The 14,963-nt window shown below is 40.1% G+C and overlaps 1 protein-coding gene across 1 annotated transcript in view; it reads left to right on the plus strand.

The window, feature by feature from the left end:
* LOC144611959 (receptor tyrosine-protein kinase erbB-4-like) overlaps window positions 1-6,276 on the plus strand; it is a gene marked incomplete at its 5' end in the record, with an annotated part of 68,388 nt that extends 62,112 nt beyond the window's left edge. Inside the window, 6 exons of the mRNA XM_078431315.1 lie at window positions 59-205; window positions 1,564-1,661; window positions 2,207-2,356; window positions 2,923-2,985; window positions 3,991-4,276; window positions 5,984-6,276. Of these exons, the coding sequence (XP_078287441.1) occupies window positions 59-205; window positions 1,564-1,661; window positions 2,207-2,356; window positions 2,923-2,985; window positions 3,991-4,276; window positions 5,984-6,276 (1,037 nt within the window). The remainder of the gene's footprint in view (window positions 1-58; window positions 206-1,563; window positions 1,662-2,206; window positions 2,357-2,922; window positions 2,986-3,990; window positions 4,277-5,983) is intronic.
* Between the last annotated feature and the right edge of the window lie 8,687 nt (window positions 6,277-14,963).

Consider the following 14,963-nt stretch of genomic DNA (forward strand, 5'->3'; position numbering starts at 1 on the left):
TCTGTGGCCATAGGAGGTAACGGATTTCGAGTTTTGAAATACTGTGTGCTCTTTGCAGGTGTCACCATATGGGAGCTGATGACATTTGGCAGTAAGCCGTATGAGGGCATTGCTGTTCGTGAGGTCCCCGGTCTCTTGGAGAAAGGTGAACGTTTGCCACAGCCTCAGATCTGTACCATTGATGTCTACATGGTGATGGTGAAATGTAAGTATGTGACTAAAGACAAGGGTTTCACCTGCAGAATTTTAGGTGGATTAAGGGACAGTTTGATTGAAGATTCCAAGATATTAAAGAGTTAAAGAGAACTGTCTGGGTAGAGTGACCACTTCCATTTGTTTGCGAGACTGGCACTAGAAATAAGTGGGCAACAGACTAATAGTTACAGCTTGGCCTTCCGAGGATAACCAGGAAACATTTCTGCAGGCAATAGACAGTTGAGATTTGGACCTCTCTTCCATAAATAACAATTGATATTAGGTCAATTGTCACTCATAAATCTAAGACTGAATTTTTTTTTTTGTTAACCAAAGGTATTACAGCTAGATTACAGGGCAGTTTTGATCTCATTGATTAGTGAAACAACGCCAAGGGGGCGAATTGACTCCTCTTGTTTCTCTATCCCTAACTTTGAAAGCACAGATTCTAGGATTTTCTATGTCAAGTAGGAGTGGACGGTTACTAAATATCGGAGTATAGAATAATAACGTCTTGTATCATAGATTGTGTCATGCCACTTGAAGCTGCATAGAATATATGACAACTTAGGAAACAGCATCAACTTGGCTTCTATGCAGTCTGTAATTAGAGTAAAACATCCCGAAGAACTTCACAGAAGCTTTATCAAAAAGAATCTTGCATCAAACCACAAGAAAATAACACGCGATAAAAAGCATGGTGAAACAAGCGAATTTAAAAGAGTATCTTTGAAGAAGAAAGAGAAACAGGGGTTTGAAGAAGGACTTCCAGAATTTAGTCCTAATGATGGAGTGATTGAAATGCTTGAGTTATTATCGCTGAACATTAAATAAATAATTATTTTGCTCGTCAACATTGTTATTCACATTCAAATAGCAGCAACAAGATCCAAACATGGAAGCATGTTGATCAGATTATCAGGTGATTCAGTAACATATGTAGTAGTTTATGCGAGCTGTAGTAATGGAGGTCAAAAAGATTTACTGTGGTAACATGTATTTTGCATATGTGTATAATTATGAAAGCCTTCAATATATTGTCAAAGATAATGGGTGTTAGCAGGATTGCATGGTATGGATATATCACGGGTCATCTATCCCCACGTGAATGTCCTTAATAGAAAAACGACATGGATTTTAAAAGGCCTTATGTAAAATTCCATGCGCTTTCTATTTTCCCCCTCCCCTTGGAAACCTTGTGTTTCAGATCTTGAGGCTTTTAGCTAAAGATTGATAAAGATGACTGACTTTCTGAAATTAGTTACATGCGAGAATCTGGGTTCCATGATCTGCTTCCCGTCTGTCCTCTTCCCTACATGTACAATTGGGCTGCAACAAAACGTAATTCTCTTCATTTTTCTAAAACAGGTTGGATGATCGATGAAGACAGTCGCCCAACATTCAAAGAACTTGGTGCAGAATTTTCTCGAATGGCCCGGGATCCAGCTCGATATTTGGTTATTGAGGTTTGTTCCTGTGATGTCTCTTGAATATGTGGAAATAAGTTTGAGAACAGTCTGTCAGTTGACATGAATATTAAAATTGAGGAGCTCCAAAAATAAAATTAGTCCAGAGAGTTACATTAAACAAACAAACGGGGGACGGGGGGGGACGACGACACACGACGACGACACCATTTGACCCAACCCGTGTATTTATACACCACTGGACACTTTCCTCCTGTAATTCCTGTGAGCATTGTCTTCTCATCTCTGTTTTGTTCATCTCATTTCTCTGCTAATCTGTCAATGCCATTTACCACAACCACTCAATGAAGGCAAGTGCCACAATCTCACCATTCTCTATTGGATATCCTGCTCCGAATTACAGTAGTGATTTGGGTGGATTTGCCACGGACTTCCTTTGCATTATACCGCAATTAAGATGGAACATTTTTATCAGGTTTGCCTATATTCTGATGATTTAACAGTATCATTGCCTACTTGAGGATGTCCCTGTTTTATTGATAGCCTGCCAGCAGTATCGCTAACCATTCTGGATCTTTCCTTAGGGTGATGACAGGGCAAACAATACATACGTTAGTGACCAAAGGACCCTGCATGAATTTGAGGTTTGTGATGATCTGGATGAAGATTTGTTGGAGACCACAATGGATAACCCGCCATCGGGTGGAGTACGACTGAGGATTGAATCAACCAGGGTATGAAATGGGCGAATATTAATCAAGGGTTTTGTGGCAAGAGCAGATTTTTTGGGGGGACTTTTATTGCCCATGCTCAATATCCTTTGAATCAACCAGCTAGCTGAGAGAGTGAGGGTTGTAAGCAAATTTCTCCTGGACCTCAGCTATAGCATCACAAGAATAATGGAGAGATAAGGGAAAAGACTACTTGCAAATTGTTTTGTTGCTTATTCCAAAACTCAATTGGCCGTGAACCTGGTCCCTTAAACTACACCTTGTCCCTTAAACTACACCTTGGATTAGTTATGTACAGCCCCCTAACACCCCCTCCTGCCCAGCTTTCTTCCCCCCCCCTTTCAATCAGTCTGAAGAAGTCCCAATTTGAAATTTCACCTATCCATGTTCTTCAGAGTTGCTGCCTGACCTATTTTAAACCGACAGAATTTACTTCACAATTTCTCCTGCACTAATCAACTGATCAATTTCAAACCATTTGTTTGCTAATATCTCAAATGGTCTCCTGATCGACTGGACAATTCTTGTTAAGTGTCCTTCCAAATGTGGTGCTTGTGTCTCTTTTGCAGAGCAACAGTTTACCAGCTGGGTATATGCCAATGAATGGGATTGGTCCAGATGGCTCTCGGCAGGTGGGTACAAGATGAAGTCTATTTGGAGACACTGATAACAGCAGCCAAAGTATCATTTTTTATTTGGATTGGACATAGAAACAATTAAAGATAGTCTCTTAAAATTAATTAGAATATTCTAAAAGGCAAGTTTGGATGATCTTTGCCCCAATTCTTTGAATGTTTAGTGCAGCTATTTTATTTGTTCACCAATATTAAAAAATATATATCGTAAGCAGCACACACCATGTAAAATTCTAACTTTTTGGACTGAATTCTTTTTTTCTGTACCTCAAATATGGAACACCAGAAGGGACTGTGGCATTTGCTGGAGCACATATTGGCATCTATGCAGCTTTGATACACTGCACCCTATACCAACATGCTCTTCTGAAGTGTCTCAACAGCAATGAAAAAAAAGGCAGCATTCGAGTTTTGTTGCAGTGTTTCTTAAAACTGTGCATCAGGAATTTGTTCATCGCAGGCAGACTTCCTGTTCTGTCACTTATCCAATTCTTCTTTTGGTTCAGTCAGAGAAATAATTGAGCCAGAATTGGGGCCTCCACCCAGATACTTCAAACACTTTTCCTTATACATTCACTTCTGCAATAGGGATACAGAAAGAGATCTTAATACGCATAAAGTGGAACTTTAGTGCCGGTAATAACTGTAATTATGGAAATGTGCAAGCAGGCTGTATTACAGTTTAGGGAGAACTGTAGGTAAGATAGAAAAGAGAGAAAATAAGAGCATGGTGGAATATTAATTACTTTGGTGAGAAAAAAAATCCAGTGACATATGCTAGATTTTTTTTCAAAGTAAGGTCTAAACTGATCTCCTCAGTCAGGGTCCTTCTCCAGCATTGAGGGTCTGGAGGAGATCATGAAAAACCCAATAAACATGAAAAATTGACCACGTGCTCATTGTTTACCTCTTACAAAAAGTCCTTTAACCATACCACATAAGAGGAATGTATGCATTACCAGCCACAGTGACTTATAACAAAGTGCCCATTTCATCTATTAGACTGGGATGAAGAATGGAGACCTGGGATCAAAGCGCTCACTGAGGACACGGAATGAATCTACGACGCGGACTATCTCGGAGTCTTCGGAGGGTCGAGGTACAGCATCCTCACTTGATCTGTATGAAGAGATATCTTTGAATGGAACACTCCAGCTCCGTGGCCACCGATCGCGAGACAGCAGTGCACGTTTCTCCAATGGCACAAACATGATGATTTCCCCATCTGATGAAGCAGAGGTGGACGTTAATGGATATGTGATGCCAGAACAAAAAAACACTACCGCTGGTAAGAAACCTATTCACCCTTTGAAACCTATTCACCCTTCTGCTTGGAGTTTGATTACAAAAGTAAAAATGAAATGCTTTACATTGGCTGTAGAGTGGGATAAAGAATTTTGAAAATATGAAACTTCTAAAAGATGTAACTAAATTGCCCAATTAAATTTGGTATAATTTGTACATTCTCATGTCTAAATTCAATCTGAACATATAATCTATCTGGACAGTCCAATCCAGCAGCAAAAAATGAACTGGAGGAAATCTGTGGGTTAGGTAACATCTGTGAGGAAATATTTTGAGTCGGCTTGAAAGAGTCGAGGGGATTTAGTCAGTACAAAGAGGTGAGAGGAAAGGTGGGGCAAGAACTGACAAGCGATAGTACTCACCGATGTAGAGGTGGCCACACGGAGAGCACGAGATGCACGAATGCAATAGATGAGGTTGGAGGAAGTGTGCGTGAATCTCTGTGTCACCTGGATGGGGTATTTAGCTCTCTGGATGGTGGTGAGGGAGGAAGTATAGAAACCAGGGAGTCATGGAGCGATTGGTCCCTGTGGAAAGTATAAAGTTTGGAGATGGGAAGATGTGTGACTGGTGGTGGGATCAGGATGCAGCTGGCAGAAATATTGAAGAATGTTGTGCTGGATCTGGAAGCTGGCAGTGTGAGAGGAAAGGACCAAGAGGACTCTGTTTGTTGTCTGGGGAAGACGGTGCGTGTAGAAGTGCAGAAAATGGAGGAGATGCCGGTGAGGGCTCCATCAAGCACATGGGAACCCCCATTTCCTGATTCTCTGGAATGGAAAGCTTCCTCTGGAGAAAAGGTGCAGAAAACACAGAGCGACTGGAAGAAAGGGATAGTGTCCTGACAAGGGACAGGGTTAATAGTCAATAGTCGTTTATTTGTCACATACACATAAATGTGTAGTGAAATGAAACATTACCCGCAGTTGAACAATAAGACCAATAAGAATAATCAATATTCTTATCAGGAGGTGTAGTCTTGGTAGCTATGGAGTCAGTGGATTTGTAGGAAACCGTGAGCAATAAATATATTCTGGTATTTGTAGTGTCTGAGTTGTCTTTGGATAAGTGTCTATCAGATCAGAAATTAAATCAAAGCCTTGTATGTTTATTCTGATGAGTGCTAAAGATCTGATGCTGCTATTAGAAGAGCAAGACATAACTTATATCTTGGGTAACCATACCAAGAACAGGTTAACTGGCTATTTATCTAATTTCTTAATTGTGGGATTATGCTGTTGTATTTGCCTGCAGTAATTGGGCTGCAGAAGGAATTCATTGGCTGTAAAGTGCCTGCAGAGTGGGATAAAGTATTAATACAAGCACAAACTTGTTCGATCATTTAATCGTAAATCTCACACTCTCTTTCCAGTAAGTATCCTTGATACAATAATTGTACGTCATTGTAGTTCCACCTAATGGTTCATGGGGTAAATGCAATCATGTCTGATCGAATAGAGACCTAAAGATGAGGCACGTCCCTGTTTCAATCCATGGTCTTTTCTGTTATTTGTTTTGCACCAGGCTAGGAAATGACCAGAGGAAAGGTATGTGTGTGTGTCTGTGAGATGCTTCAGTCCAAGAAACTGTTCAAATACATGTCAGACATGCATCTAAGAAGCAAAGAGGATAAAAGATTCACAGTATTTAGGTATTTTCCAGTGAATTACAAGTCTTTGTGCTTTGCTTACAGAGGACCTGAAACCTGCCAACGATGCAGATCCCTTAATCGGTAAAGCCGGTGATGTGAATACTACCCAGTCACCTGAGAATCAGAAGGAATCGGACTCAAAACCAACTGATAACCAGGAATATGAGTACATGAACAAACGAGCCTACCTCAATGGCTGTGTGAGCATTGTGCAGAACCCAGAATACCTGGATGACAGTATGGTGTTTATAACTGAGGCTGACATCCATGCCTTTGATAATCCAGACTACTGGCACAATAGTCTGCCAGCAAAGTCAGAAATAAAAAGGACATAGAGGATCATCTTCAGGGTTCTATCTAGATGCCTGGCAACTCAACAACAAGCAGAGTTTATTTTTGAACTTTGGAAGGTGAGGGGAGGGTGGGGATAGGGTGAGAATGGGTGACTGACTCTTGATCTCATAGTCAAAAGACTGACAATCCAACTGGAGGAAATGACTGGTTTACTGATGCCTTTGTGTGTGTGTCAGTCATGATAAATACACACACACACACACACACAGAATGTAACACTCCAGTCTCCTGCCATTGATGTCCAATACAAAGGAGGGAGGGGTGGTTTAATGCATTGCCTTTCCAGCAGAAACGGTTCTACGCTGTTCATTCAAAGCAAGAGGAACCTAGGTCTCTCAAATGGAAGTGTCCCCTGGTCCTTGATAATAACCAGGTAATGGCACTATCCCTTGCAGCACATGCAGTTTTAGTATTGGACATCAGGTATTTGGGAAGGAGGCAGACTAGGCAAAACAAAAAACTGGGAGTGCAAAAACCATTGCCTTTTACGGACTACATCTTTGGGCTGTTGATTCCAATGGTACATTGCTTATTATACAGCTGAAGAATTGCCACTGGTCACTGTTAATGAACAAAGATAACTTTGTAGCATAAAGGAGTAACTGATCCAAATAGTGTACTCAAGTGGGCAGAATGAAGTATAATTTTATTTCCCATTCACAATATTTGCTCTTTGAGACACTTGAAGATTGAGAGGCCTGAATTAGCATTGATTGGCCTGTTAATCTGGTTCAGTGGTGAAAGGCAACAATTTGGTTTTCAAGGCAGCTAAAGGATTGTGATAAGAGGTTAATGCCTAGAAATCGGGCATCAATATTCTTATTTCTGTAATTACTTGTGGAATTGTTTTTTTACATTTTTAAAATGCTCTGATCTGAAATATAATTTCTCAAAATCTTTGATTACCATCATCTTACACAAGGGTGTTAAAAGAACTTGGCTGAGGCACGACCACATGTAGGTGGGAGAGAGAGAGAAACATCAGAAGGCACTTCTGGGATGGAGGGAAATATAATCCATGCTCAAACATTATTGAGGGAAGTGGTATAGAAAGAAAGAACTCCCCTTTCACCCTAGTCTCCAGTCATGGCTGCTCAACTACTGGTTCTGCTTCTTGCGTTTGAGGCAGCAGAAATTATGTAACTCCCTCCAGGCGCTGTAGCCAGTGAAATGTGCTCTTGCCAAGGGCCGTGAGGTCTACCCCACCACCAGGGGGCCGGAGGACAGTGCAGTCGAAAATGCTGCGTTGTTTGCTGGTCTGCTCCACACACGCAGGCTGCTGATGGACGCAACCCCCAACGATGCATGTTGGCATTGAACCGGCCGACCCCTGTGCGGAGCCGGTTCAGGGCGACCCCCACTCTTTGCGGGGCATGTCCGAGCCGGGTGGGGCTGTGGTGTTCGGTGCGACAGTGAATTGAGGAGGTGGCGATGTCTGTTCCCAGCTGGTTCTCCATGCTCCTAGTATGTTGAAACCGGAGCCACAGAAGGTCGCTGCATGACGGGAGAAAGGGTGACGAGATGACAGGCGTTGAGGTCCCAGTGCCTGTGAATTACTACTGGTTAGAATAGTTAGACTGAATCAGGCTGATGACCAGTCGGGCTGAGCCTTTCCATGTGCCATGCAAAGCTGGTAGGGGCAGTATGTTTTCACTCAAGTTACGCAAACATTACAATAAAATATTCTGAAAGTGAAGGACACTAAAAGGGAAAGGAGATGTGGGTCTGTGAAATCCAGAAGGAAGATTCTTTTGCCAGATTTGCTTTGGTGCTTTGAGCATCGATGAACCAAACATTAGCCTGAGTGACCACAAAATAAATACCTGGAACATTCAGACAGCACTCCGTGGTATATCATGGGTAGGAAGAAGCTTAAATCCTTGTCTTCAATTGCTTACTTTGATCTGTAAAATATGACTATAGATTTGGGCATTTTTTTTGTAATTGTATAGTTCTCTTTGAAGTTCATGTTTAGAAAATTGAATTTGCTCCTTCAGTTATGTCCCATTTGAGCAGTGTTTCTAAGTAACTCATTAATAGAAGCCACCATGACATCATATTGTGCAATGGCTTCACTACCTTCAACTCCCCATCCCACCACCAAACAAATCATCCTTTATTGTTGCGACTCATACCAGGAGGAAGAATAGTGAGAGAAATTATTTGTTTTATCTGTATATAAATGCCGAGCCAAGATACTTGAACATAATAATGTGTGATCAGTACTTTGATTAATTAACTCTGAAGGGTACAACAGATCACATGGCATTGATCTAAGGACCTATCGTGGGTAATTGTAGAATTTTGTGAATTAGTTGCTATACTGTATTTTGTTTTTTTTTGCCTTTTTCAAATGAAGAGTTTATGAGCCAAATAATGTCAGACTCCTTTTGGTGTTACTTGATGCAGATTCCCTGAACAATTCAGTGATCAAATTTGGTACCTATCTATGCGTCTTTGATATCATTTTTATGTGTATATATATTTATCCCTTTTTGTTAAGGCTTATGGGATATGGTTTCCTCTGGTATACACATCAATGACCATTCTTTGTATGAAAAAGGGGGTTATTATTTATGGACCAACAGCTTGTTCTGTTCTCGCCTTGTGCCTTGCATACTTTTACCAGCATGGTTGGAGGTGCGTGGGGAGCAGGGAGATGTGTGGCAGGACAGGGTTGTCACAATGGAAATAAGCACTGATAAATCTGGTGTGTGTACTTCTCCACTTGCCAACCCAGGGCTCCTAGTGCTTTGGCTGAGATCAGCTAATTCAGATTTAGCTCTTGTGATCTTCATGACATTTGTGCTTTTATTCACCAAACTATTTGAGGAGCAAACATTTTTTGTTGACCATCTCTTCTCCCATCCTCCTGAAAATGCTCACTGTTGGTTTAGCGATCAGGTTCACAGGAGCCTGAAGTCCTCAGCACCTTGCTCAAACCTCTTTGTTTTTACGTCTGAGGACAGATATATGTATTGATGGGGCAGCGTATATGCAAGTCATTTGTGACCTAGAAAATCTTTTGCATAATGCAACATTTTTGTGCCCTGCACTGTTTAAAAGTGTGCAAACCCAAAATTATACTGTGCAAACCTCACTCACTGAAGCAGGTCTTAAATGGAGGGTGAAGGCATTCTTCAACTTTAAGCGGCACAGCTGAAAAGCTGCTGCCTCATATCACCAGAGTGCCGGGTTTGATTCTGACTTCTGGTGTTGCACATTCTCCCAGTGACTTGTGTGAGTTTCCCCTGGGTGCTCCGGTTTCCTCCCACACCTCAAAGACGTGCGGGTTTGTCGGTTACTCGGCCTCCTCAAAATTGCCCCTCATGTGTAAGGCGTGAATGCGTTAGTGGGATAACATGGAACTCGTGTCAATGGTCGTCATGGACTTGGTGGGCCGAAGGGCCTGTTACCATACTGTATCTTTCAATCAATCCAAGCCTGGCCTTACCTAGCTGCTGCTAGGGAGTCATAGAATCATACAACTCCCCATCTTCACTAGTCCCACCTGCCCGCGTTTGGCCCATATCCCTCTAAAATTATTCTATCCATATACCAGTCTAAATGTTTCTTAAACGTTGCGATAGTACCTGCCTCAACTACCTCCTCCACAGCTTGTTCCATACCACCACCAACCTTTGTGTTTAAAAATAGAAGTCACCCCTCAGGTTCCTATGAAATCTCTCCCCCTTCATCTTAAATCTATGTCCTCTGGTTCTTGATTCCCCTACTCTGGGCAAAAGACTGCATTTACCCGATCTATTCCTCTCATGATTTTGTACATCTCTATAAGATCACCCATCATCATCCAGCGCTCCTAGGAATAAAAGTCCTAGCCTGCTCAACCTCTCCCTATCACTCAGGCCCTTGAGTCCTGGCAACACTCTCATAAATCTTCTCTGCACCCTTTCCAGCTTGACAAAATCTTTCCTACAGCCTGGTGTAGGAAAACTGAACATAATACTCTAAACATGGCCTCACCAATGTCTTATACATCGGAGTCTAAAGTATCCACCTTGGTGCCCTTCGGTGATTGCTGCCTTCTCACCAATCCCCTCCCCACTGCTGCAAAGACTCTTGGGGCCTGTGCTCAACACAGCGACTCTGATCGAATCCTGCCTCTGAACATACTCACCTTTAAGTTGTCCTAGACTGCTTAACCTCTCCCACCACCTGCTTCCTGTGTCATGTCCACTCTGCATAATTGCGTGTTTGCAGTGGAAAGGCCTTTGTATGACTTTCCTAGTGAAAAGCCTATTCTACTATGTGTGATAGAATATCGCTGCCTGGGGAGCACACATGAAACTCACACAGGTCTTTGCGCAGTGCCACTTTAGTGCACATTTTCAGGGATGCTACTACTGCTTGGAATCTGTATGTACACTAATCAACCCACTGATATTTCCTGGACTCTCACATGAAGAAAAGCTGAATGAAGGGCAACTGAATCCATGCCCCAAGACTGGCTGTGCCTTCAGATGGGGTTACAATGGAGAAGGGGAAACTATTTTCTTTAAAACAAAAGTTCCTTTGTTGCTGCTCGAGGACTGTAACAAGTTTCAGAGGGTTATTTCATGTAGAATTAACCCTGTGATTACTTCAAACCAATCGTCTCTTGAAGTACTCAAATTCTAATACCTACAGGACTGACATGTTTTCATTTTCTGGCACTACAGTGCTTAATATATTATGTTGACTGGAATGAAGAAAACCGTGGTAAAATAAAACTTTTAATTTTCTATTTTGTAAAGATTTATCAGGATTAATGTGATTATGTTTTACACAGTATGAGTTTGTGACCGAAGACTTGCTGAGTATTAAATACAAAGATGATTGTAGTGTAAAATAGGGGAGACGAGTATATGTCACTTCTTGTTTAGTTTTTTAATTGCTTTTGTATTTAGTGCTGTTTTTACGGAATCTCGGGGAAAAGGTTGGAAGCTGTACAGCCCCTTGTGTAAAATTAAAATAAATATTTGTGTAAAAAAAATCTGCACTCATCTTGTGACATTGAGCTCAAAGTTTTGATCAACAAGAAAACCATAAAATGTTTTTACTTTTCTTCTCTCAACTGTTTCGAGTAAGAATGTTTTGCACAGCAGGAACGTCATCACAACACAGATTAAGCTTCCCCTTTAACCCTTGTGTTGAAGAAGTGATCAAATCGATGTGTTCTCGGTAAAGGGATTAGTGAGGGTACATGCCGAGACACTATACTGTATTTTCTCTGGTGGAGGATTTAGAACTGGAGCTTTCAGGAGTGAATTGGAAAATAATTCTTCACACAGTAAAAAGTCCCACATCAGGCTGCGTGGGGTGGTGCCGAGGGATCATTGAAATTTCAAACACCTGAGATTTTTTATTTTTTTTGTTTGATAAGAATATCCAGGAACACAAATTAAAGGTAGGTAAATAGAACTGAGATACAAACCATGACCTAATTGAATATCAGAATCATCTCCGCAGTCTGAATAGCTAACTATGATTGTATTGAAGCCCTAATTGTTTGAATCAGGTTATGAGGGACAATATTGTTGATTATTTATTCACAAAATGCTGGAGTAACTCAGCAGGTCAGGCAGCATCTCAGGAGAGAAGGAATGGGTTCCATTCTCTGACCTGTGAATAAATACCTTCGATTTGTACCAGCATCTGCAGTTATTTTCTTACAATATTGTTGATTAGATACTGCTATTCTCTTTGTCTCAGTGGAAGTTATGCATGTATTAACAGCATGTTAATGGTTGGAATGCATTCTCCATCTTCGTTTAAAATGAATTAATGCCTCCGATAGGAGGGGATGCTGTTACTTTCCTATTTCATCATTTTTACCCTTTTCCTGGTCCCTTCTCCATGATCAATGGCAGGGATTTATTACCTGGGAGATTTTTCCCAGTGCTACTTTTTAAATTGTTGGAGGCTTTTCCTATTTCTTATTTTGTTGTCTTCCATCTCTGTATAACCTCTGGTGATAAACAGCTCTTTTGAAATTGGAAAAATTCCATTAAGAATCAGAAAGCTGAATTTTCTGCCATCATACCCGAATATGTCAGGATGTAATTAGAAATAGAAAAAGGTTATTAAACTGTAATCAAGAAAATGTACCTGACTTGTTGTAAAGTTTGTAGTATGTTCTGATAATCCTAATATAATTAATTTTGGATCCATATCCAATTGCTTGTTGATAACTTTAGAAACTATTTTAAAAATCTCCAACCAGAAATTTTGCATTTTTGTGCAAGTTACGAAAATATGAGTTAAATTAGCTTCTTGAAATTGACATTTATCACAAGTAGGAGAGATACTAGGAAAAATCCTATTTAATTTCGTCTTCGAGTAGTGTAATCTATGTATTATTTTAAATTGTATTAAGGAATGTCGTATTTAATGAACATTTAATACTTAAATTTTGGAAAAAACCAATAACCCCCACAATTAAAATGTGGACTACGGAAATGACAGAGACCCTGCATTTGGAAAAAATAAGATTTGCCTTAATTGACAAACCTGAGTTATTTTTTAAAATATGGTCTCCATTTATTGAATTTTTAGAAAAGTAAATGGGTTTGGCACAGGACTAAAATAATTTTTTTTAATTAAAAGTTGAAACTTGAGTTTAGGGTTGGATGTACAACTGTGGTTATTGTCTCCCGGATCTACCCCCTTTAATTTTTATAGTTATACCTTTTTTTTAATTTTCTTATTCTCTCTTTCCAATAGTTTATAGGTTTTTTTTCTTTCTTCTTTATTTTTTATTTTCTCTCTTTAAAAATTTAAAAATTGAAGCTATGTAAGAACTTTGTAACAAATTTGTCTTTTATTTCTATTTGTACATATGCTTTTCAAAAATAAAAATATATATTTTTTAAAAAATAAAATAAAAAGGTAGTTAAAAATTAAAGTAATTTGTTTAATTTCTACATAACAACAGAATGACTGTGATATTTCTCTATCTAACATTTGAAAATATCTGCAAATTGTATAGTTTTAATAGAGTCCATGGGCATAGAGATATTCCAGGCAGAACAGACAAATCTGTCTGCACAGTACGAGGGATGTAGAAAATACAAAAAGTATTAAAGAGGCACCACTTCTTTTTTGTTCTGGTGTATAACGTTCAGAACAGGCTGTTCTGTATTGTGGTAAAACAGGGCTGTTCAAGGCTGTCAATGGGAGAGGGGCTGGTTCATGATGCAATATGCACAGGAAACCTACTTTGGCCAGCAGAGCCTTAGGAAAAGAGGCAAAGTATTTGCTTTGATGTTCCTCAAATACCTTCCACGGGTTTTTCCTCCTTTGCGAGAGTTTGGTTCCAACGGATGATTTGGTCTTCTGCTGCCCTCTAAAATAGTCATTCTTTTTTTGCAAGCCTTGGCAATGACCCTAAGCAGAGTGCTCCAGTAGCCTTTTATAAATCATTATGCATTCTTGTTATAGAGTGAGGTAGAGAGCTGAGGATTGTTTTTGAGCACAATTTCTCACAACCAGTATTGCACTGAAGTGTCAAACTCGAGCTGATCCTGAGCTCATAATCTCTTGGCTTGTGGGTCAGAGTGCTACCAGCTAAGTCAGCCTGACACCGACATTACATGATAATGGAGGTCCGAGGAAGGGTCTCAACCCAAAACATTGGCTGTCCATTCCCTCCCCAGATGCTGTCTGACAAGCCGAGTTCACCCAGCTCTTTGTGTTTTGCTCATGATAGTGAAGGGGTTGAGGGACCTGCATGTGCCATAGGGATACGAGGCCAGCGGTAAAGTCATCTCTCCCATTACTAGTACAGACCCTACCACTATTCCCTTGCCTTTCAGACTTTGGAATCCTCTCCTGCCTAAAATGACTCAATCCTGGGACCTTGACATCACTACTTCCAAATTTCCCTCCTCCAATGCTATCAGATCCCATTCCATTGGGATAGAGGCTCAGTGTCAAATCCCACTGCTTAATACACTAGATCCCCATCCTATCGTGCTATAATACTGCAGAAACATACCACCCCAAAGCCCCAAGAAATATACTCCATCAGTTATACTAATCAAGATTGTTAGGTTCTTGATTAGTAAGGGTGTCAAAGGGAAGAAGGCAGGAGAATGGGGTTGAGAGAGAAAGATAGATCAGCCAAACCCGAACATGACCCAACTTAGAAACATTTAATATAAATGAAAAATCACTATACAATAATCAAGGCCACTCATATTTCTTACTTGGAAAAATGGACAGAATCTTGGAATTTGAGCCTGAAATTCTAGAAAACCATGTGATTGATACACTTGGACTTAATCAGCCACTGTAAGTAACAAGCCCTGATAACATTTTGTGTATCGTGATGAGCTTTCTTTAAAGTACTCCCTTCAATTCACCAAAAGCAACGTAGAATGAGATTCCATGAAATAATATTTTGTAAATAGAAAATCTCATTTTCTGTTTCATGACAATTACCAAGCCTTGCTTTTTTTAATTGTAGTTTATCATGAAAGTTTAGACTGATATGCAAATCAAATCTTACTCAACGGAAATTAATTTCCACTGGTGGGATAATATTGAAATAAATTGAGTCAAATTTATGCCTCCTAATCCAAATCATGTAACAAAGAGAAGTTTGATCATTAAAGTATGTTTTTTTTAACTAAAATTTTTAATGAAAACTTGTACATTTCAGAAAGTT

The sequence above is a fragment of the Rhinoraja longicauda genome, chromosome 42, assembly GCF_053455715.1.
Source record: "Rhinoraja longicauda isolate Sanriku21f chromosome 42, sRhiLon1.1, whole genome shotgun sequence".
In the NCBI taxonomy this organism is placed as follows: Eukaryota; Metazoa; Chordata; class Chondrichthyes; order Rajiformes; family Arhynchobatidae; genus Rhinoraja; species Rhinoraja longicauda.